Source organism: Ostrea edulis, chromosome 3 (assembly GCF_947568905.1).
Source record: "Ostrea edulis chromosome 3, xbOstEdul1.1, whole genome shotgun sequence".
Lineage (NCBI taxonomy): Eukaryota > Metazoa > Mollusca > Bivalvia > Ostreida > Ostreidae > Ostrea > Ostrea edulis.
In genome coordinates this window covers 83,368,623-83,392,353 of record NC_079166.1, presented here as the reverse complement: position 1 = coordinate 83,392,353, position 23,731 = coordinate 83,368,623, and the positions used below count along the sequence as shown (strand labels likewise).

Genomic DNA, 23,731 nt, shown 5'->3' with positions numbered 1-23,731 from the left:
ACGCATTTCCTTACCTAGTTCCTTTTTTCTCAGATATGTCCCTTAAATCTTTCAATGCGTTCTTACCACCGGTTACTGGACCTCCTCCTGGCCCACCATCCTCATTTTCTTCATGGACTTAAATTGACTTGATTTATCGGGAATGTTGGTACATGTAGTACTGCATCCTGTCCAAACATGTAGCTTCCTTCACTGTCAACAATCCAGGGCGTACAAACCTGCGTGTCGATCCTCGACTATAAAACAGCCGATCATTGAAATGTGAATGCACATCATGCACATATGAAAAAGCATGTATCGCTAAAGTGAGGACCCGGTCCGCCCACTTGTTAAACGATTATCCCACAGTGAGGAACTGATTGGAGATTCATATGGTGTATGCACTGACGATTTGAAGCGCTTCTCGAATCGTCTCAAGATCTCAGCCAATGAGAAGTTATCGGTCATCTCCATCAAAAAGGTGTAATGGTTGCTCGAAGTGTCATTTAAGGACAAATATAATAAGTTGTGATGCTCAATCTATTTTAATTGTTGATTGAAATTCAGCCGAACAGTATTGTGGAAGAGGGATTTCCAAGTAGATTTTCCATCATACCGCAGATCCGTGTACCTAGGGGAGTTTCTACCCATGCCAATCGGGTGTTCCCCTGCATAAGAGTACAGGGAACCTGGAAGGGGTGTGGGGCACTTGGGCTAACCCCCGGGGTGAATGCCCAGATAATGGCGTATATGATTTTGGTCCACCTTAATGTATCTGGGCGAAAAGTTGGCTACTCTAACCCATCTCCCTCTCCCTACAAACAGTGGTACCAGGCTGGGCCTGAAAATGAGTAGATGACCCTTGTTAATGATATAGGACGGTCATGGCAACGACGTGGTGCATATATGTGTCCGAATATCCACAAACCACGGGGGATACCAAGGGGTAGGCGTACCTGGCACTTATCCTGACCTAAAGTCAAGGAAATGGTTGTTTGGTTGAATATTGTTTAATGTCCCTCTCGAGAATATTTCACTCATATGGAGACGTCACCACTGCCGGTGAAGGGCTGCAAAATTTAGGCCTATGCTCGGCGCTTAAGGCCTTTGAGCAGGGAGGGATCTTTATCGTGCCACACCTGCTGTGACAAGGGACCTCGGTTTTAGCGGTCTCATCCGAAGGACCGCCCCATTTAGTCGCCTCTTACGACAAGCAAGGGGTACTGAGGACCTATTCTAACCCGGATCCCCACGGGGTTCAAGGAAATGGAATACGTAGCTTATATGATGTTGTACTGTATGGTAAATGACCATACGATCCTGTGAATTCAGGACAATGGAGGGACTTCAGGACCTGGTGAGTTCCAAGAATGATCCTGGCTCCAACAATAGGGCAACTAGGGGATACGGCTTCGGTGTAAGGATATGCTGGCAATGACAAGAACCCTTGGTACAAAATGTGACCGTGCTGGCTAGGGGTGTGGTCATCAACCTATCGGTGAGGGGATGGGACTGATCTTTCAAACACTGGAATAAGTGGAAGCGAAACTAATCAAGTTCTCCAGGGAGCCGCAACTACACTATGGATCCCCATCTAAAATCTAAACTGTCAATCCCCTGAAAACTGAACTGGGGACCAGTAAACCTTACCCCTACAATTGACACCCCTAAATATTCCACATCCTCTTTCAAACAAAAAAGCAAGGGCGGGGTGAAATAATCACCATCCAGTTCCCTGAGAAAACAAATCTCACTTAGGGCCTAACATACCGTAATGGGCACTTTCACTCCGTCGGTTGTCTAAACTAAATCCTACATTGCCTCTCAACCCACTTATGTGAAAATACGGGGATACGGGGTTATGCCGCGCTACCGCTGGGGTATCCGGGGCGGACCACAAGCCCAACAAAGAAAACACTTCATCCCTAGACAAATGCATCATCTTTATACACAAAAATATACAAAGCTATTAAATTGTTATTACAAAATGTCTAAATAATTGATTCTATCTATCTAAAACAACTACTAAACCTCAATTTAATTCAAATTGAATAGCATAAACTAAATGGAAAGACTCCGACAAAATGGCGGCAGACTAGCGCACTACAGAGAAACAAATACTTTGCAATCACCCATGGATATAGCTTCGTAACCTGGAGTTAGGCGCCGATAAAGCACCCCATAATTAATCATTAAAGAGGTCTGAAAAATGGACCGAGACTCGGAAGGCCCAAGGTGGGACCCCAGCAATAGCAAATTCATGGCGAAAAATGATAGTCCTAGGGTTTCCCCTTCATACCTCCATACTCTTTTTGTGGACACTTCAAAACTTAAGTTGTTATTGATCATCATTATGATCCTACATGAAATCATCACCCTACATGTCAATTCATGATTTTTCAGGTGACCTAAATATTGCCCTTTAAGCCCTGTGTCACCATTTTTAAGGTTATATATGTTTGACTTCATTGTTTTCTAGTGTTTTATCAGTTTTGTTTTTATTCCAATACCCTATAGACATTTATAAGAGAGGTCTGAAAGGAGACCCCACCCTTGGAAGACCCCACGTACATGTAGCACCCATACGACATCAAACTGAAGGCGGTAAATGATAGTACTAGGCACCAGGGAAGCCGTCTTCAATTATTCCGAACCAAATGTTTATTCACTAAGTGTAATGTGTTTTGAATAAATATTAGAGGGGCGGATCTCCGTAACTTACGAGAGTACCATCATCATTTCTTCAGTGCTGAGAAAGGACAAGTAATACACTACTAATGCACTTAGTTTATTCACTAAGTTTAATATATTATGCATAGAAAATGGAGGAAAAGACCTACGTAACTAGAGAGAGTACCATCACCATTTCTTCAGAGTGCTGGGAGTGTACCACTAATACTCTACCCCCAAATTTCAGTCCCTGGGTAGAGGTCTTCGATGATTCCGAGCCCAATGTTTATTCAGTAAGTGTAATGCATGACAGACGAAGATAACGAACAGTGATCAATCTCATAACTCCCATAAGCAATACAAAATATATAGTTTGGCAAACACGTACCCATGGCTACACCAGAGGTGGATCGGGTACCTAGGAGGAGTAAGCATCCCCTGTAGACTGGTCATACCTGCCGTGAGCCCTATATCCTGATCAGTTAAACGGAGTTTTCCGTAGTCAAAATCATGGTGCCAAGAACAGTCTAACAATCAGTATGAAACACGTCAGACAGAATTTGACCCAATGATAGGTTGTATTGACGAACTAGATCGTTATAACGACCATAGAATTTGCGAAATGCTGACATCAATCGAGATTGCTGAAACCCCTGTACCATCAACTTGTTTGTTAGTAGCTTGTCTTGATTTGAAAACTGACTATACGCAGAACAAGCTGTTGCGTATCGAATCAGTTGAAATAGAAAACACCATATGCAGGTGATAATGGAATATTGCTACATAAATATGGGAAGTTGACGATGGAGAAGCTGAAACCATCCCGTTTGTCATACACTTGAATTGTCAGTTTGCTGTCAATGTCTATTTTCGATAAAATATCCAAGTATGAAGCAGAATCGGATGACTCTGTTGTGTCTTTTAATTCGAGCTCACGTGGATATATCAAATCGACATATGAATGAAAGTTATTATTGTTAATAGACGAAACGTCGTCGATTTATCTAAATGTCGAATTGAAGGCCACAGCAAGATATTTCTTCTTCTCACGTAGAAGTTTTTTTTTTGATAAATTCTGCTTCATGTGAATATAAAAACATATACGCTAAGAAAGGATCACAATTCGTGCCCATGGGTATTCCAACAGACTGTTGGAAGACCTGATCACCAAATACCACGAAGATATTGCCATTGATGAACTCTAACATATTTTTATTTCAACTTCAGAGCAATTCCGCTGGTTTAAAGAGCCTGTGATAGGCAACATCCATAATCATAGAGTTCAGTCTATATTCAGGTGTTGTAAACTCCAAGTATAGATTAAGTGTAGCTTCTTCAAATGTAAAACTCTGAATTGAACATAGTAAAGTTTTGTACGAATATGATGTGGACCTAATTGTCGGTTGACGTAAGGCAAAAGTGAATCAAACGTAACGTCATTTATACTTGATCTTTTATATGAAATATGTCCATGACTGCGCTTCCGTTTTTGAGTATTGGGAAAGAGTCCCATCACTTCACATCATTTCCCTGTAGACTAGTCACATTTCCCACATCATATACATTGTCATTGCATCCATATGAAAATGCAGTGCCTAGGGTTCTGATCCAGTGATATTCTCGTTATCTACGATAAGGGGTGCTTAATGTTGGATTGTTTGTGTTATGGTATTTTATCTTCAAAATCATATCTCTCATGGATAAGATGGAGTGGTCCGGTGCATTGCAATGTTTGTAAAGAAGTTGGTTACCACCATTATTCATTTGAAATCTGTGCCCCGATATTCTTTTATTAAGTGAACTCTTGGTTTCTCTAACATGAATTAAGCCACACAGGTTATACTTAATGTCGTAGACAACGTTAGAACATTTAAAACTCAAATTATCAAAAGCTTTGGTACAGAAATTACGTCCAGTGAGATTGCTAGTAAATGAATTTCTAGTGATCAGTATATCACAAGTTATGCATTTTTTACAGAACATTTTGAGATTAAGCACATGGGGTCAGAAAAGGATATATCAAAAATATATAAAAACCGGAGGGGCGCATCTCCGTAATTAGAAAAAGTACCATAACATTTTCTTCACAGTGATCGTCAAGGACCACTAACACACTGCCCTTAAAGTTTCAGTCCCTGGTGTAGGGGTCTTCGATGATTCCGAGCCCGATGTTTATTCACTAAATGTAATTCGTTATGCATGAAAATCGGAAGGGCGGATCTCCGTAACTAGAGATAGTACCATCACAATTTCTTTACAGCGATGGAACTGGACTATTAATACCTTACCCCTAACATTGCAGTCCCGGGGGGGGGGGGGTAGGGATCTTCAATGGTTCCAAGGCGAATGTTTATTCACTAACTGTTATGCGATAGATGTATGGATAAAATTTGGAGCAGGGTCTCCGTAACTAGGGAGAATACCATCACCATTTCTTCACAGTGGTGGGAAAGGGCCACTAATACCTTACCCCTAAAATTTCAGTCCCCTGGGTAGGGGTCTTCGATGTTTCTGTGCCCGATGTTTATTGGCTAAGTGCAATGCGTTTTGCATAAAACATGGATGGGCGGATCTCTGTAACTATAGGGAGTGTCATCCCTATCTCTTCACAGTGATGGGAGAGGACAACTAATTCCCTATTCCCAAAATTCTAGTTCCTGGTGTAGGGGTATTTCATGATTCCGAGCCCGATGTTTATTCACTAAGTGTAATGCGTTATGCATAAAAATCGGAGGGCAGATCTCAGCAACTAGAGCGAGTACCATCACAATTTTTCACAGTGGTGGGGGTGGACTACTAATACATTACCCACAAAAGAACCTGATTCACAAACCCCATATTATGGCCCTTAAAATATATAAAAAATGAAAGTAAATGTTGAACAGGAGTATTGGTGTTTAAAATATGTATCAGAATCCGGGGTTTAAAAAAACATGTTAGATTTTAAAAATAGGAGCACAACTAAAGCTGTATACATACTAGAACCGGATATGATACCGTATTTTTGTCATTTTTCACCAAAAACTGGTTATTTTGTAAAGATTTTAGCATACTGGTTCCATCTCGCCCAAAATATGTAACGTATTTTTATAATATACACCTTTTCAATTGAACATACATGCAAAAATATTTTAGGGGGAGCTAGGAGCACTATTTTTATTTTTCCGGATTGCTTAAAAATATCACGGTTACAATGCGCTGTTTGTGGTAAACTTGAATTTTACAGATAATATGGCTGATTTAAGTATCTTATGGAGAAAGAAACTAGGTTTTTTATTTCTTGTCATGTATAGGTCATTTTAGTTCGGTGTTTATTTTTAAAGCAAGGGAAATTCCCTCACCTAATAATAGTTTTCGGTTGCAGCTTGTTTTGCCCTTTTACTAGGTTATAGTTGTTCATTTTCAATACCAAGTTGTTTTCATCTTTTAAAGTCGTTCACAAAGCATTTTCATTGCATCGTGGCTTAAAAACTGTGTACAATGTTGGTAGTTTTACATTATTATCATAAACATTATCATTGAACGAAACGAGTTACCGAAACTGTTAGGCCTAGTGACTGAAATGTTCATGGCGTCTTCTGTCACTTTGGGATATATCAGAAAATATTCAGGCTTCACGCAAGCATTTTTGTATGGTACTGATATCATATCGAATAGTTTTTGCTTTATTTATTTTACAAAATTGTTACTACGCAGCTTTAGACTGTCAACATTCGAAATAACTGTTTTATTTAACCTAACTTCACGTACATTGGTAGCGAGTCCTTCTTTGACCTACAGTACATCCAATTTTCGGGCTGAATATTAGCATGACCTGGTCAGGCAAAAAGGAATTCAAAATAATAGATTTAAACTACAATATGACTTACCATAACATGCAGCATTGCCGCCAGTTAAATCCGACACAGTAAATATTATGTAAGCAATTCATAGATAGCAATACATATGTTATCGATGGGACATGCCGTCATCTGTTGTAAGACACTCATGACGCATTTTATGCTTCGATAGGTGGATCAAGTAACCCCCATATGAAAATACTCGATATACCGGTTTTGTTTTTAAATTTCACATATGATATCGTCGTACATGTCAAGAGTTTTTTAATTTTTTAATTTTTTTTAATTTTAGACTGTGCGTTTTGTTTTTTGTTTTGTTTTTGTTTTGTTTTTTTAGGGGGAGGGGGTAAGACAATACAGTATTTATTGTGCATGTTTAATTTCGTTGATTATCTATTTCATAGACCTAGTTCAAGGCCTATCAACGCATCAGTGTTCCATTGTCCAATGTAAAATTAGAAAAGGAAAAGTAGTGCCGTCTTAGTTGTCAAGGAGGTATGTCCCCATACCAAGTTACATTTATACAATATAAACAAATATTTTTTTCGGCGTGCTCAACAAGTTAAATTGCGTGATACAAGTAAAATTAAATTATGACATACGGGCTGAATGCTATATTATATATGTTTTGCCAATTAATAAACTGGACATATGTTTTGCAAATAAATATATCTTAATTCAATAATCCAGCCTACAATAGCAACAGGAAATTGTGCTTGAATTGACTAATCTTCAAAACCTTAAATTGTGTACATGTGTGTGGTGGCGGTGGTGGTCTTCATCCACTCAATTTGTCCCAATCCCCTTCCCGAATTCAATTTCTTTAAGTGTGCAGTGTCGACCCATCCAAGTCTGCTGCTTTGAAATCTCGGTGTCAAATGCAACTAGTTTACACACAAAAAATATAGACAAAATGATTTGACGATTTGCATTTTAGTTGCTTCTATTCATACACGCTATACAACAGAACTGAATCTATAACTGAGAGAGAGAGAGAGAGAGAGAGAGAGAGAGAGAGAGAGAGAGAGAGAGAGAGAGCATCCGTAATTGTATACAGGTACGGGAAGTTTAATCAAATCTTGAAATGAACAATATTATTCTTATTAATTAACCATTCTACTTCATTCTGATATATTTAATTTCCCTTTTTTTCCTTGTTAAATTATTCGGCTGGTGCAAGTTAGGACTGCCCCCTCTCTTTTTAAAACCGATGTTACGTGCCTAGCTATCTAACACCCTCTCAGTCAAAAATAAAATATATAATCTATATTACAACAACTTCATTGGATTTATTAGATTTTTTACCACCGTAATACATGTTAATGCAAGCGGACAATCTAGGCATTTTTAAAATAATTTTTTCCATCTTCGATAACAAAATGTATTCAGTTCACGAAGAGCAGAATGGACCCCAAGACTCAATGCTTTTATTTGTCATTTTATGGTCCACATTTCTTTGAGCTGGTATAACTCATGCTATTTATCAAATTGAAATCATTGCCAATTTATATCATGTGATATTCGTTTGTTCATTTTTAAAGTCAAATGATCCTAAAAGTCTCTTATTTGGCGAACTCGTTCTGCTCGTGCTGTGAAACAATGTGCCGACTAACACGTACAGGTGTTTGTATACGGGGTGTCGAGAATTTAGGTGTGAACGTCTGCGGGGAAGTCTGCATACGGATATGTATCAATATCTTGATATATCTATATACAAGAAATAATCCCGATTTACAAACATGTTGAGGTTTCTACTTAGAGATAATTAAAATCCATTTAGCGACACTGTCCACTCTATTTCTGGGGTTTTTAAAAACAATTTATCTGCTTCAAACATATAAACGTGAAAAACTAATATATAACGAACGTCATAAGTTAAGAGTAATTAAGATGAATTGTTTCGAATAGCAAACTCCAACATGTAAATCGTATAGGGTACCAATTTTGATGCACCAGATGCGCATTTCGACAAATAATGTCTCTTCAGTGATGCTCAACCGAAATGTTTGAAATCCGAAATAACTATGAAGTTTTAGAGCTAAATATAGCCAAAAACAGCGTGCCAAAAAAGTGGAGCCAAATTCGTCCAAGGATAAGAGCTATGCATGAGGGAGATATTCCTTAATTTTGAAATGAATTTCTAAATTTTATAACAGCAATTAAATATACATCCTTATTTTCAAGCTAGTAACGAAGTACTTAGCTACTGGGCTGTAGAGACCCTCGGGGACTAACAGTCCACCAGCAGAAGCCTCGACCCAGGGGTCATAATGTAAAACTTATAGGGTACCAATTTTGATGCACCAGATGCGCATTTCGATAAATAATGTCTCTTCAGTGATGCTCAACATGTAAACAATTTAAGTAAGTTATCAAATCAGTATGATAATTCTTTAAAGATAGACAGTGAAGGTGCATTTTTAAAAATTAAATTACTATTTCAAATTTACAATAACATATATCAGTAAATGATATGAATATATACAAGTCGCCGTTTTATACGTTTTAATTTTCACCCACTAATAATTCGCTTAGTATTTATTATCTTTTTTATCACACGAAGGTGCACGGTGGCACAGAGGAGGCACAGATGTCATATATCCACTTAGATCCTCCGTGGACTTAAAGGTCTACGTCGATCAGAAAATTAAGACTTCAGAGGTGCTGACAATTTTAAAGGTCCACCGTGTTTTATTTTAAAAATTTTAGTTTACGAGGTGGATATTCAAAAAATCCATTTTCTAATTAGTTACTGTAATCATTACTCAAGTTTATCCAAAATTATACAGTTGTCCCACTTTTTTATCGTCAATTAATATAAATTTTAATGGAAATTGATACGAATAGATATAAATGCAACTTGAAAATATAAACTCGTCTTTGAGATAGACGGTAAAGCAATACTATTTACTGTGGTCCTTGCACTGCAAGGAATTTTAATTTTTGATCACGGTTTTTCATTTATGTCCAATGCAGAGGGAAAAAATTGTAAAGTGTTATGTAGTGGGGAGGGGGGATATATCACAAATTTAAACATCGTGATAGAAAATATATAAGTTCTTAGTATTTTATTAGTTGTGATTTACAACCACAATAAGCCCAAAGAATATACATTAACCTATGCGTCCATTTTTGTGTATTATGCTGTAATTCTCATAACGTCAACATCATGACGTTATATAGCTTTTCTGCTGAAAAACAACACAAAGTTTAAACGATTGTAAAACGAAAACTAGAAAAGATATAGTTGTAAAATAAATTGTTCTATAACCTATAAATCCTAGAGCATTAACTGTGAAAGTCTCATTTATTTTGGCGAAAGGGCCAATTTTAGTACTTCCTGGCTCTGGTTCTTTCCGTCCCCGGGGTAGGGATCTTCGATGATTCGAAGCCCGATGTTTATTCACTGAGTATAATGCATTACATGTATTTGTAAAATTTCAGGGGCGGATCTCCATAACTAGATAGAGTACCATCACTATTTCTTCACAGTGGTGGGAGAGGACCTCTAATACCCTATCCCCAAAATTAGTCCCCAGGGTAGGGGTCTTCGATGATTCCGAGCCCGATGTATATTCACTAACTGTGATGCATTATTCATAAAAAAAAATGGAGGGGCGGATTTCTGTAAATAGAGAGTACCATCGATACTTCTTCACAGTGGTAGGAGTGAACCACTAAAACTTTATCCCAAAATTTCAGCCCCCGGGGTAGGCGTCTTTGATGATTACAAGCCCAATGTTTATTCACTAAGTGTAATGCGTTATGCATAAAAATCAGCGGGCGGATCTCTGTAACTAGAGAGAATAGCATCGCTATATCTTCATCTTATTGTTATTCCCAAGCCCGATATTTACTCACCGAGTGTAATGCGTTAGATGTATTCATAAAATTTGAGGGGCGTTACTCCGTAACTAGGGAGATTACCATGAGCATTTCTTCACAGTGGTGGGAGAGGGCTACTAATACCCTATCCCCGAAATTTCAGTTCCCGGGGTATGGGTCTTCGATGATTTTTAGCCCGATTCGTAACCAGAAAAGGTACCATCACCATCCCTTCACAGTGGTGGGAGCAGATCATTCATACCCTATCCCTAAAATTTAAGTCCCCGGGGTAGGTGTCTTTCATGATTGCAAGCCCGATGTTTATTCACTAAGTGTAATGCGTTATGCATAAAAATCGGAGGGGCGGATCTCCGTAACTAGAGAGAATAGCATCACCATCTCTTCACAGTGGTGGGAGAGGATGATTCCCAAGCCCGATACCATTAATACCCTATCCCTAAAATTTAAGCCCCCCGGGTAAGTGTCTTCGATAATTCCGAGTCCGATGTTTTGTTTCACTAATTGTAATCTATTATGCATAAAAATTGGAGAGCGAATCTTCATAACTAAAAAGTACCATCATCATCTCTTCACAGTGGTGGGAGTGGACAACTAATACCCTACCGCCAAAATTTAAGTCCTCGGGGTAGGGTGTCTTTGGTGATGCCGTGTCCGATCTTTGTTCACTAAGTGTAATGAGTTATGTATAAAAATTGGAGCAGCAGATCTCCGTAACTAGAGCGAGTACCATCACCATATCTCCACAGTAATGTGAATATATGACTAATACCCTATCCCGGGGTAGGGGAGTTTGATGATTTCCAGGCCGGTGCTCATTCACTAAGCTTAATGCGTTATACATGAAATTTTGAGGAGCAGATATCCGTAACTAGAGAGAGTACCATCAACATTTCTTCACAGTTGTGGGGGTGGACCACCAATATTTAACCCCCAAATTTCACCTAATGGAGTAGGCGTCTTCGATGATTCCGAATTTTTTTCAATTGCTGTAATCCGTTATTTAAAAAAAAAAGTTGGAGGAGCAGTTCTCCGTAACTAAAAAAGATTATCATTACCATTTCTTCACAGTAGTGGGAGTGGACCGCTAATACTCTACCCCCAAAATTCAGACACCGGGGTAGGGGTCTTTGATGATTTCCAGCCCGATGTTTATTCACTAAGTCTAATGCATTATTAAAAAAAAGATTGAGGAACAGATGTCCGTAACTAGAGCAAGTACAATCACTATATTTTCACAGTGGTGGGAGACGACCACTGATACTCGAACCCTTAAAAAATTCAGTCTCCGGGGTTAGGCTCTTCGATGATAGCGAACCCGATGTTTATTCACTAAATGTTTCACTAATACCTTACCCCTAAAATTTCAGTCCCCGCCGTAGGGGGGTCTTCGATGATTCCGTCTCCGATATTTATTCACTAAGTGTAATGCGTTATGCATAAAAATTGGAGGAGCGGATCTCCGTAACTAGCGAAAATACCATCACCATTTCTCCACAGTGTTTGAGGTTGGTAACTGGCACCCTCTCCTTATAATTCCAGTCTTGTGTTCTTTTTATGCATATAGAAATTTGAATTGCGAACTGCGTTCTAGAATGCATTTCACTATTGAATTGCGAATAGTGAACTGTGAACTGCGTTCCAAAATCTAACTGCTGTGGTTTGTTGGAGATATTACGATGAAATATACACCAGAACATTCTACACGTGACATATCAATGTCCTACACCTCCTCAAAACCAAGACTCCACTTTTTAACCTACCAAAACGATTTCCAAATAAGGTGTTTAATATACGTGATATGAAATGCATTTTAGTTACTGACGGTGGCAAATGCATTTTTACATGTATATAATACGAATATCGCCATTCATCACATTACCATATAGATTAAATGATAGACAAAGAGGAACTTAAAAGACCAACTGAAGTCCATACCATGGCTTTGAATTCGAGTATAATTTCCGCAAGCATTTCCGCAAGAATTCAAATGCAAGTTGAATACTATTCTCGATTTGTTTGTAATTTTAATCTAATTTAGGTAGTGATTACATGGGTCATTGAAAATTAACGAATCTATGTTTTTTTTTTTCTTTCATTTTTTTTCCTTCATATTTTGTAGTTGATAGTATTTGAAAGTATCATATATTGTCTTCACGGGAATTGTGACGTTACCGTGGTCATAGTAACCTCTCTTGTAGACTTTCCGTAATAAATGATACAGGTGTTTCAGATGCTGTTTAAATTTAATACAAAAAAAAAAAATAAGTGATACAAATTTTATATGAAAATCTCTCGCTGTGACCTTCAATTCGACTTTTAGATATATCGATGACGTTTTGTCTATTAACAATGATAGCTTTCATTCATATGTCGATTTGATATATCCCTGTGACCTCGAAATAAAGGACACCACAGAGTCGTCCACTTCTGCTTTATACTTAGATATTTTATTGATAGTAGACATTAACGGCAAACTAACAACTCAACTGTATGACAAACGGGATGATTTCAGCTTCTCCATCGTCAACTTCCCACATTTATGTAGCAATATTCCATTATCACCTGCATATGGTGTTTATATATCTCAACTGATTCGATATGCAATAGCTTGTTCTGGGTATAGTCAGTTTTTAAATCGGGGTAAGCTACTGACAAACAAGTTGATGGTGCAGGGATTTCAACAGTCTCGATTGAAGTCAGCATTTCGCAAATTCTATGGTCGTTATAACGATCTAGTTCGTCAATACAACCTCGCAATGGGTCAAATGCTGTCTGACGTGTTTCATACCGATTGTTAAGCCGTTCTTGGCACACTGATTTTGACTGCGGATAACTCCGTTTACCTGATCAGGATATGGGGCTCACGGCGGGTGTGACCGATCAACAGGGGATGCTTACTCCTCCTAGGCACCTGATCCCACCTCTGGTGTGTCCAGGGGTCTGTGTTTGCCCAACTATCTATTTTGTATTGCTTGTAGGAATTATGAGATTGATCACTGTTCGTTATCTTCACCTTTCATTGAAGTTAAACTTTAATTAAGATATAATTTGCATTAAGATATCAATTTACTTTCATATGAAATAAAAGCAAGGCTGCTTACAAACAGTTTTGCTATTTTTAGATGGCAATAATTTCCCACAGCAGGTATATTTTCACCCCTTGAAAAACAAATAACCAATGAATTATTATTTTTTTTTTTTACATATGTTCTAATAAATGTTAGTAGAAATGCTTCATGGAAGTATCAATATTAGTTTGCAAGTTTACTATGGGACTATGAGCACTACAGTTACACCTCCTCCTTATATAAATGCTGCATGTGATGTTATAGATACCTATGCATCTTACATGTATTCGTTTTAACTCGTATTGAAACTATAAAAAGAATGTGTTGATGGTTATTATTGAATTTTTTTCACATAGAATGGTAGTACGTTTGCTTTAAAGATGTATGTATTACTTTCTGTTGGAAATTACTTCTAAATTCATGCTTTCTAAATGTATGTTAAAAATGTGGGACATATAATGCAGCCGGTGCAAATTGTGCATTGTGACGTTGTATTACCTGTGATTTTTTTCTCCCCTTTCAAACCAAGCGATTATCAACAACAATAAAACAGTGTTAGTTTTGATACAGCATGTATTATCAGAATTAACTGAACTTAGAAAACGATAGCAACAGCAAGTGCTAAGAATTATTGAATATTTATTGCTCAAAATGACGTGTTTACGAACCCGCGTTTCCGCAGCCTATGGCACCAGATGGATATTAGGCCTATATATCTTGCATTTTAGATTATGTTTACTTACACCGTATACATGGTATGCAATTTATAGCAGTACATATTATGATTTTTATAGGCCTAGGGATTTGATAATTATATTTACGTTTTGTAAGACTGAAAATTAACAGGGGAGAGGGTTACTTGAAGACTTAAACCATGACTATCATTTAGAAGATGATAAATATGTAAGGGATGTTTTCATTTCTAGTTTAGTTTTACATATATATTTCTAAAGATAGTTTCACTTTACTCTGTTTGGTCGTATCTGACAAGTCTCTGTTTACAGTCTGCCTGTCATTACTGACGCCCAAACGGGTGATGTATTCCGGAATCAGAAACAAAAATAATCTCTCTTTAGATACTACATGAATAAGCCAAGTGATGTCTTGCAATCACTACCTTATCATGTATATCCTGCCATTTACTGCATTCGGATATAAAATAGCTATTTTTACAATTTTCGTTTTCTTGGAAACACCGAGCGCAGAATTGATTCATCATGTGTAATGAAAATAATGTGTATACAAACCTGCGCTCTGTGTTTCCCAATCGAAAAATGCTGACAAAAAATATGGGGCCCAAAAGGACTTCTATCATACATATCCTGTACTACTATTTCCTATAAATTAATTTTGAATAATCTTACTCAATTGATCCCATTCTGGGTCCTCACCTACGAAGAAAAAGGTAAACGTTAAATTATTAAAGGATTGCAACAATATAAAACAAACGTAACTGTATTCATATCAAATGCATGTATTTCATTTGCCAAATGTTTTTAATTCAACATACAGGGTACACATGAATAGTTTCTCCTTCTCCAGAGTTCTATTGCTATAGGTAGTAAAATGCAGAGTACAACGACGACAGACACGACACTTCCAATGATCACTCCTACATCGGCGGATCCTTGTTCTACAGTCGTGGTAAGTGTACTCGTTATATTTGTTGTTGTATTGAAGACGTTCATCAATGTTGTGGGAATCGTTCCATCCTCAGTAGTGATGGTTCTCGTTCTATATGTAAATAAAAAGAAAACAGTGAAGCTGTCCGTTCTTAATGAAAAAATAAACAGAGTTTTCATATAAATTTCCAATTATTAATAAGTCAAGTTATAGAGATAAGAGAGGGGGGGGGCAATTTTGAAGTCTTCCAGGGATCCGGAATCTGAATTTAGGGGTCGCCATTTTAAAATTATTAGACTGGGGTCTGGAAATCACACCATGAGGGCACAATGGTTCTAGAGCGAAGTCCTTCGTGATAGGGTCCCGTGGATGAAGCCCCAGCATAGCATTAGTCTTCTATTTACAGTGTAGATCTTTCACTATTGTCATCGTCATTACCAATCATCAGAATTAATAAAATGACGGTACCCGTATAGTATGTGGAACAATGTCACAGATCTTCCTGCCTTGCAACAGTAGAACTAACGCCCTAATTACATCCCTTTAAATTGTTGTACATTTGAAGGTGTTTGGAATAGACAAAAATCTAACAAAGACGGCGGAAACCAGCCAGCAATATGAGACACATTTTATTCTTTATCTACTAATACTTTTTGTTTTTTTATTATTCAATATATAAAATAAGAAGAAGCGCATGATTACACGTTTGATGTTCAGATCGCCTCAAAATCTAAAGAAGAGATATTGATATGATAATGATAATGAAATTTATATAGCGCCTTACATAAAACAAAATAGTCTAAGGCGCATTACAGCGGTAAGAAGAGGATTGCAACGATAAAACACAGTTAAATTAATGAATATTGTTTAAAGTCCCTCTCGATAATATTTCACTCATATGGAGACGTCATCATTGCCGATGAAGGTCTGTAAAATTTAGGCATATGCTCGGCGCCTACGGCCTTTGAGCAGAGAGGGATCTTCATTGTGTCACACCTGCTGTGACACGGGACTTCAGTTTTTGCGTTCTCATCCGAAGGACCGCCCCATTTAGTCACCCTTTATGATAAGCTAGGAGTACTGGGGAATTATTCTAACCCGGATCCCAACGGGAAATGAAATGAAATGACAGTATGACATAAGATCTTATATATCTGTAAAATTATCAAAATAAACACTATAATTAAGATCAATATGTAAAATCTTTTTTGATTTTTGGGGGGTTATTTAATGATTAAAAACTGCCACAGTTTCACATGTTAGGTAAGCTAAATCTACTTCATAAACATGAGTTTTAAGATTTGTTTTTGTTGAAAATTTCAAGAGATGTTGACTTCTAGATGTCCTCTGAAATGTTATTCCAGAGATGCACTGCTGCCCGGCTGAGCTGACGTTGTCCGTACCTTTATATTCTGATCTTTGACACCCCAAGTCGCGACTTCGATTATGACGGTAATGGTCGACTTTACCTGTATTTGTGTAATGGACGGCGCAGACCCATGGGAGGAACAATATGTATAGGTCAAAAATTTTAATTGAGGTCAGTAATAGATGGGAAGCGGGGGTTGCTAAAATGCGGAACGGAAAAGGAAACGGAAAATGGAAAATAGTGTGTGGAATAAGGTTATGAGGGGGTCAGTATTTTGTAAAAATAAAAGATTTATCATGAACAAGGGAAGCAGAAATTACAGAGAAAGCGGGAAGTCATCCACAGAATTCACCATTTGATATATATTTTAAAATCATTATTCTACCATGAAAAATACTAATAAAGATAAAAATATTATAATAATGAATAATAATATTCTGACAGTAACACGAATTGAATTTTCAAATTCTATCTCCAATGAATACCCCCCCCCCCCCTTCACCGAAAACAACATTGTACAACATTAAATATTTTTCACAAAAATGTCCCCAAACACAGCCTTCTTAAATCGAACTAGCTTTTATTCGTTATTCAGTTCTACATCTGGTGCAATACATATTTGTATTTATGCAACACATCAAATTTGATGGGGACATGATTTGACGATTGATGACACTTATTTTTCGATTATAAGATGTTGGTACACTGAAATTCTTCACGCATGTTGAAGTCTTGATAATATGGCCTCCCACCTTGGGATGTAGCGTAGGGGCGCAGTCATAAGTTTTGTTTCAAATAAAAATAAAATCAAGTCATATACACATGTGTATCTCTATTTATATGACACCTGTCATGAGATTCAGAGGACATGTATTCCAATTCTGATATGAACCGACCGTTCAAGAAAACAACATACTGATAAGGGACAATCTCACATTAGATGGGAGAATGAATGCGGCAGTCACTCTACACCAATTAGAGTCCACTTACATGTATGATTTAAATAGGCTATTATATTAACTCGCGCAATTTTTCTGATGTTTTGGCGCAATGTTGATACATTACGTTGCCTTTCAGATGTATGTACATTGTGACGTCAATATACGTTGTTCATCGTTAGATGATAGGCATTTTAATAAACACGACTGATTAAGGCTGGTAAAACGGGTGAAATATTTCGAAAGGTGTTTTAATGTTTATTTTATTATTCTTACAAAAGAGAGACTTTGGATATATATATATATATATATATATATATATATATATATATATAAGTTGAAACACAAAATATGCTGGAGTTCTGCATAGACAATACATTTGTGGACTGTGGTGATCAAGTCTTCCAACAGTCTGTTGAAATCCCAATGTCACGAATTGTGCTTCTTTGTTAGCTGACCTGTTTTTGCTATATTCCTATGAAGCAGAATGTTTTCAAAAACATTTACTCTGACCTTTAATTCGACATTTAGATATTACGACGACGTATTATCTATTAATAATAACAATTTTCATTCATATTTCGATTCGATCTATTCCAGTGAACCCGAAATGAAAGACACCACACATACATCCACTTCTGCTTCACATTTGGGTATTGTATTGAAAGTTGATATTAACGGCAAGCTAACAACTCAACTTTATGACAAACTAGATGATTTCAGCTTCTCCATCGTCAATTTCTTATTACTATGTAGCAATATTCCATTATCACCTGCATGTGATGTTTATATATCTCAACTGATTCGATAATCAAGACCTCGTTCTGCTTATGGTCAGTTTTTAAATCAAGGACGGCTACTGACAAACAAGTTTATGGTGCAGGGGTTCCAACAGTATTGTTTAAAATCAGCATTTCGCAAATTCCATGGTCGTTATAACAATCTAGTTTGCCGATACAACCTATCAATGGGTTAAATTCTCTGTGACGTGTTTTATGCCGATTGTTAGGTCGTTCTTGGCACAATGATTTTGACTATGGATAACTCCGTTTACCTGATCAGGATATAGGGCTCACAGTGAGTGTGACCGGTCAACAGTGAATGCTTACTCGTCCTAGGAACCTGATCCTACCTCTGGGATATCCAGGGGCCCGTCTTTGCCCAACTCTCTATTTTGTATCCCTTATTAGAGTTATGGGATTGATCACCGTTCGTTATATTCTCCTTTCGTGGTTGCAAATTCGCTGTTTCATAATTTTATATATACACAGAATATAACATAATACTACACTGGGTGCATTCATTAGATATCATGTGAAGTAGCATAATTTCAGTCATATAAGGACTAAATACAAACTATTTTCCGGTGTTGTATATGAAAAAAATACTGCACCGATTTCCTTCATGATCGAGAAAACGGCGGTGGTGGTCTAGGGGTAGAACGGTGGACTCGCATGCGGAAGATCGAGGTACGAATCCCGGCCGCGACAGACTGAAGTTTTTAAAATATGTAGCGATAGTTCCATCGCTAAACGCTCGATAGCAGGAGTGAATATATCGGGACCTCGGAGATTACCTTAAAAAAAACCGGATGTCTTTTGTCACAGTAGGTGTGACACGTTAATTAACCCTGGCTGCTCAATGAGCGTAAGCACCGAACATTAGCCTTCACTGGAATTGGGGATGTCTCCATATGAGTGAAACATTTTCGCGAAGGACGTTAAACAAGCTACAATCACAATTACAATCATGATCGGAAACGCTAAAAGAATAATAAACAATTATGCAGAACCCAATCGCACCACGCTCGTCCTTTTCCGTAATCGAATATAGGATCCTAATGCGGATCGGAACAAAGTTTGCATGAAATATATGCATCATATTGGTTATTCACTTATGAATACTATACATGCTGGACACTGGTATACACTGTACATACTGAATACTGATATACACTGTACATACTTGACGCTGAAACACACTGCATATACTATACACTGTATAATATATGGTCACTCACTGATATGCACTGTATAATATACTGGTCACTCGCTGATATGCACTTTATGATATACTGGTCAATTGCTGATACACACTGTACATACTGGATACTGATATACATTGTATATACTTGACGCTGAAACACACTGCATATACTATACACTGTATAATATATGGTCACTCACTGATATGCACTGTATAATATACTAGTCACTCACTGATATGCACTGTATAATATACTGGTCACTTGCTGATATGCACTGTATAATATACTAGTCACTCGCTGATATGCACTTTATAATATACTGGTCAATTGCTGATACACACTACATACTGGATACTGATATACATTGTATGCTATGCTGGTCACTCACTGATATACAATGTATACTATACTTGTCACTTGTTGATATGAACTGTATAATATACTGGTCACTCAGTGATATACACTGTACATACTGGACACTGATATACACTATACATACTGGATACTCATATACAATGAACATGCTAGATACTGATATACACTGTACATATTGGACACTGATATGCACTGTACATATTGGACACTGATATACATACGTTTTTCAAAATTCACAGGATATTCATTAAACCACACAATTCTAAAATTCGCATCATTTGACACAGTATAATTAATGATTAATAACTGCGCAAATATCAAATATGATTATCTCTTTTTTAGGCAAAATCCAAATAACATTTATTTAAGGACATATCACATGTTTCCAAAGTATACAAAATTATATGCGTTTTGTCTTTCTTATGCTTATAATAATCAATTCTAATAGTTTAGTCACCGAAATATTGCGATGATAACCCACAATACGGATTGAAATCTAAGCCACGATTTCAAAAAGTTTCTTTGATTATGTTGGTTGTCAAGTGGTACAGCGGCGTCACATGTGCCCTGCTTCTATCAATGTAGTGTAAGATATTTTTAAAAACTAATAAAAAGATGTTTAGACCAGTGCACACAAATAACAATGCAAATGCCCAAATATAGCAGAGGAACCGAGTATGAATTCGGCAATATTGCTAGTAAATAGATGTTTATGTGGCTCGCTGTCTACACATTATTTGGTAATGTCATTTCTATATATACACTTGTAATTGGAGATGTTTACTAAAATAAACGTTGCTACTATTATTATTATTTGGATTGTAAAAATTATAATACGTTACATCATTGACAATCACGCCTAGATACTTCACGAGTGCATTTCGAGAGAAAAAAACCCACACCAAACAATCACGGATGAATAAAGATAATCAAATTTGAAAAAAAAGAAGTCATATTACTTTATTGTAATAAAACAATCTTATGATTATTTTTAAATCGTGATCTACACGTCGTTAGGAAGTGGGAACACAGTGTTTTACTGATGCACCAAATTTTATAAACATAAAAGGAAGCATAGTTTTGTAATCTGATTTAAAGTTAGGAAATAGAACATTTTGTTATTCATAATTAAAAGTTCAATTATTTTGTATCTTTAATTTTTTTTCCTAAATTTATCAGTTGGTAGAAACTGGAAGCACAAGCTACATATCTGTTGTTACAAGGTGAAGGTTAATTGATCCGAGTATATATTGAATTTGAAAATCAGTGCTAAACTTAGATATACTTATTTTCTCGCAGTTTATCTGGGTCTCTGTCTAAGCGGTTTTTGAAAAAGTACATGGACAAAGGTAACTGGGTGTTTATTTATTAAGTTAGAATATTTCCTTCAATGAAAAATACCCACGTCTTTTTTCTCACACCTTCCTTCGAAAAATGAAAGATAAACTCAGTCTACATTCTTTCTATCTACAACTAGAACACCCTTAAACGGCAAAAAACCACCTTGATGCAACGCAAATTACAAACAGTTAACGTGATAATAGTTTGCTGGGTTTTTTTGTGTTTTTGTTTGTGTTTTTTTTTTTTTTTTTGTCGATTAAATCTAGTCTGTTTATGAAATGACTAATATATGTTTTCAGACTCAAGGGCGCATGCATGTATGAAGTTACACATAATGGCACGTAAAATAAAAAAAGCAATGCATAACTCAAGATTTGGATTTCATCGATTTCAAACTCGAAAACTCCGTAAAATATGTCATTAAAAGCACATATAAAGTAGTTTAGGGTATGAAAACAATAATTTTGCTGTAAAACTGAAGAAAAAAGGTTTAGAATCATGCGTTCCGTCTTTTAACACTGTGTATATATATTCCCTTTATATATGTTCCCTTTGGACTTGGGCTCCGTGCGCGTAGAATTTGTTCCACAGAACAAAAATGTCAAATTCAACGAAAAAAAATAAAGAAAAAAATAAGAAATCGCAGTTATTTAGATAGTGATGTAGAAAAACAAATTATGAAAGTAGATAAACTCGACCGATCAAATCTTGTAAGCTACTAAAAAGCGAAGCAGGGTAACCCTGTTCCCTTTGTGGTAAACTATTCTAAAGGACTTCCCAATATTCATAAGATTTTGAAAACCATCAAAAATTCTTCAATATTCTGACCGCCTCAAAATAGTGTTTAAAGACATACTCATTGTGGCTTTTAAAAGAGATTAATAAAAATAATTAAAGACATTCTGGTACATAAGAAACACAATGATCTAATTTTTTTTACAGAAAATGTATGGCAGCTGTGTGGTGCTGAAAAGTGTACTTTATGTCAATATGTCATTAAAACTAATCGATTTGAGGACTACAACGGTAGCAAATATCATGTCAAAAATTATATGAATTGTAAATCCAGCGATGTAATTGACGGAGTGTCATGTTGGAGGAAAGGGTAACTTTAAACCAAAGGCATGTTTGGAATTTGTCATTGATTAGACGAAAAACTGATGACCCTGTTGCTATTCATTTATATACAGATTATCATAGTATCTCGATGTATCAATGTTTTGTACATGCAAAGAACGTACTATACTAACCGATTTTGATAATGTAAATATATACATTGCTCTATTTACGATTAGCTACTTACTGCAATATTCTTGTTGGTTTTACCCTAGGCTAAAGGTCATCTGCTTTGTAAACAAACATTTCTATAATGTTACTACATAGCTTACCAAATGTTTAATTGTATGCATATTCATATTTGAGGATGTGTCCAGAAAAGCAGGTGAGTATTGTTTATCATATTATTAGACTCTTACCTTTATAAAATGTATTTTCGCGAAATATCAATTGTGGCGTTACTTTTCAATTGTATAATAGTCACTGTGACATCATAGTACTTATATAGTGTTGTGTAACGTTACTGTGTCAAATAAACATGACTAAAGAAGACCCCCTCCCCCCAGAAAAAAGGCGCTAAAATATAGTACACCGTCTTCTTTATGATATACAATAGCGTTAACGATTGCCGAATTTGAAAAAAAAAATATCCAGGTTTTTCACCCAAAACTTGAATTCCTCGACATTTTTTCATGTTAAAATAGGTTTTAATTGGAATTTTAAATACGATCAATATTAACAAATCTACAAGATTCTTCAAAATGGCATCCGTTATTAATTTCGCAAGCGCTCATTCTGTGCCAAGCGAATATTAACGACTTTGACAGTTCAACATATGTCTAATGTAAACAAATATGCGAGTAGAACATAAAAATCTTGCGAAAAGTATGCAATTATTTAGAGAGCATAATTAATTGGCTGATACAAATAGGTCTTATTCTGATTCTTCGTGACTGTATTTGCGAATTGTGTGGTTTTGGAGTATTTGGACCACGAAAGGACTTGTCGTCCTATAGCAGGTTTGTAGATGTAACAACATCAAATGAAACAGGAAAGTATCGATTAGAAAGTCATCTTGATTTGAAAATAACAATTTAACATTGAAAAAAAATCTATCACATATGTTCGGGTTTATAAATATGTTCAATGTAAAACTTATACGGTACCAATTTTGATGCACCAGATGCGCATTTCGACAAATAATGTCTCTTCAATATATTTTGATTCATGAACTGGAAATTTCCCATAAATCCATAACAGATTGGTATAATTTTGGACGAGAAGTGTGTGAAATATATTTAGAAAAAAACAGCAGTAACATCATTGAGGGACCTGGATAAATTGTTGAAATTGATGAATAAAAATTTGGGGAAAGGAAATGTCACAAAGGAATACGTTTGGACGGGGTGTGGGTGTTTGGAGGAATTGAGGGGGATTCCAAAAAAATGTAGGGTTTTTTTGTCAGCGCGGCACACAGAACTGCAGATACTCTGGTGACAATAATCAAGAAGCACACAAGGCCGGGCACAGCTATCATAAGCGATTGCTGGAGAACATATAGTTCACTTAGTGAAAAAGGATTTAATCATTTGACTTTGAACCACCGCGTTAATTTCGTGGATCCGAATTCTGGCACTCAC

General features: G+C 36.5%; 1 protein-coding gene across 1 annotated transcript in view; it reads right to left on the bottom strand.

Annotated features, from left to right (window-relative positions):
* The window catches only part of LOC125673009 (uncharacterized), a 234,695-nt gene that overhangs the window by 150,520 nt on the left and 60,444 nt on the right, over positions 1–23,731 (bottom strand). Inside the window, exons 5-6 of the mRNA XM_056159224.1 lie at positions 14,913–15,136; positions 14,767–14,793 (exon numbers count right to left, since the gene is read on the bottom strand). Coding sequence (XP_056015199.1) covers positions 14,767–14,793; positions 14,913–15,136 — 251 coding nt within the window. The remainder of the gene's footprint in view (positions 1–14,766; positions 14,794–14,912; positions 15,137–23,731) is intronic.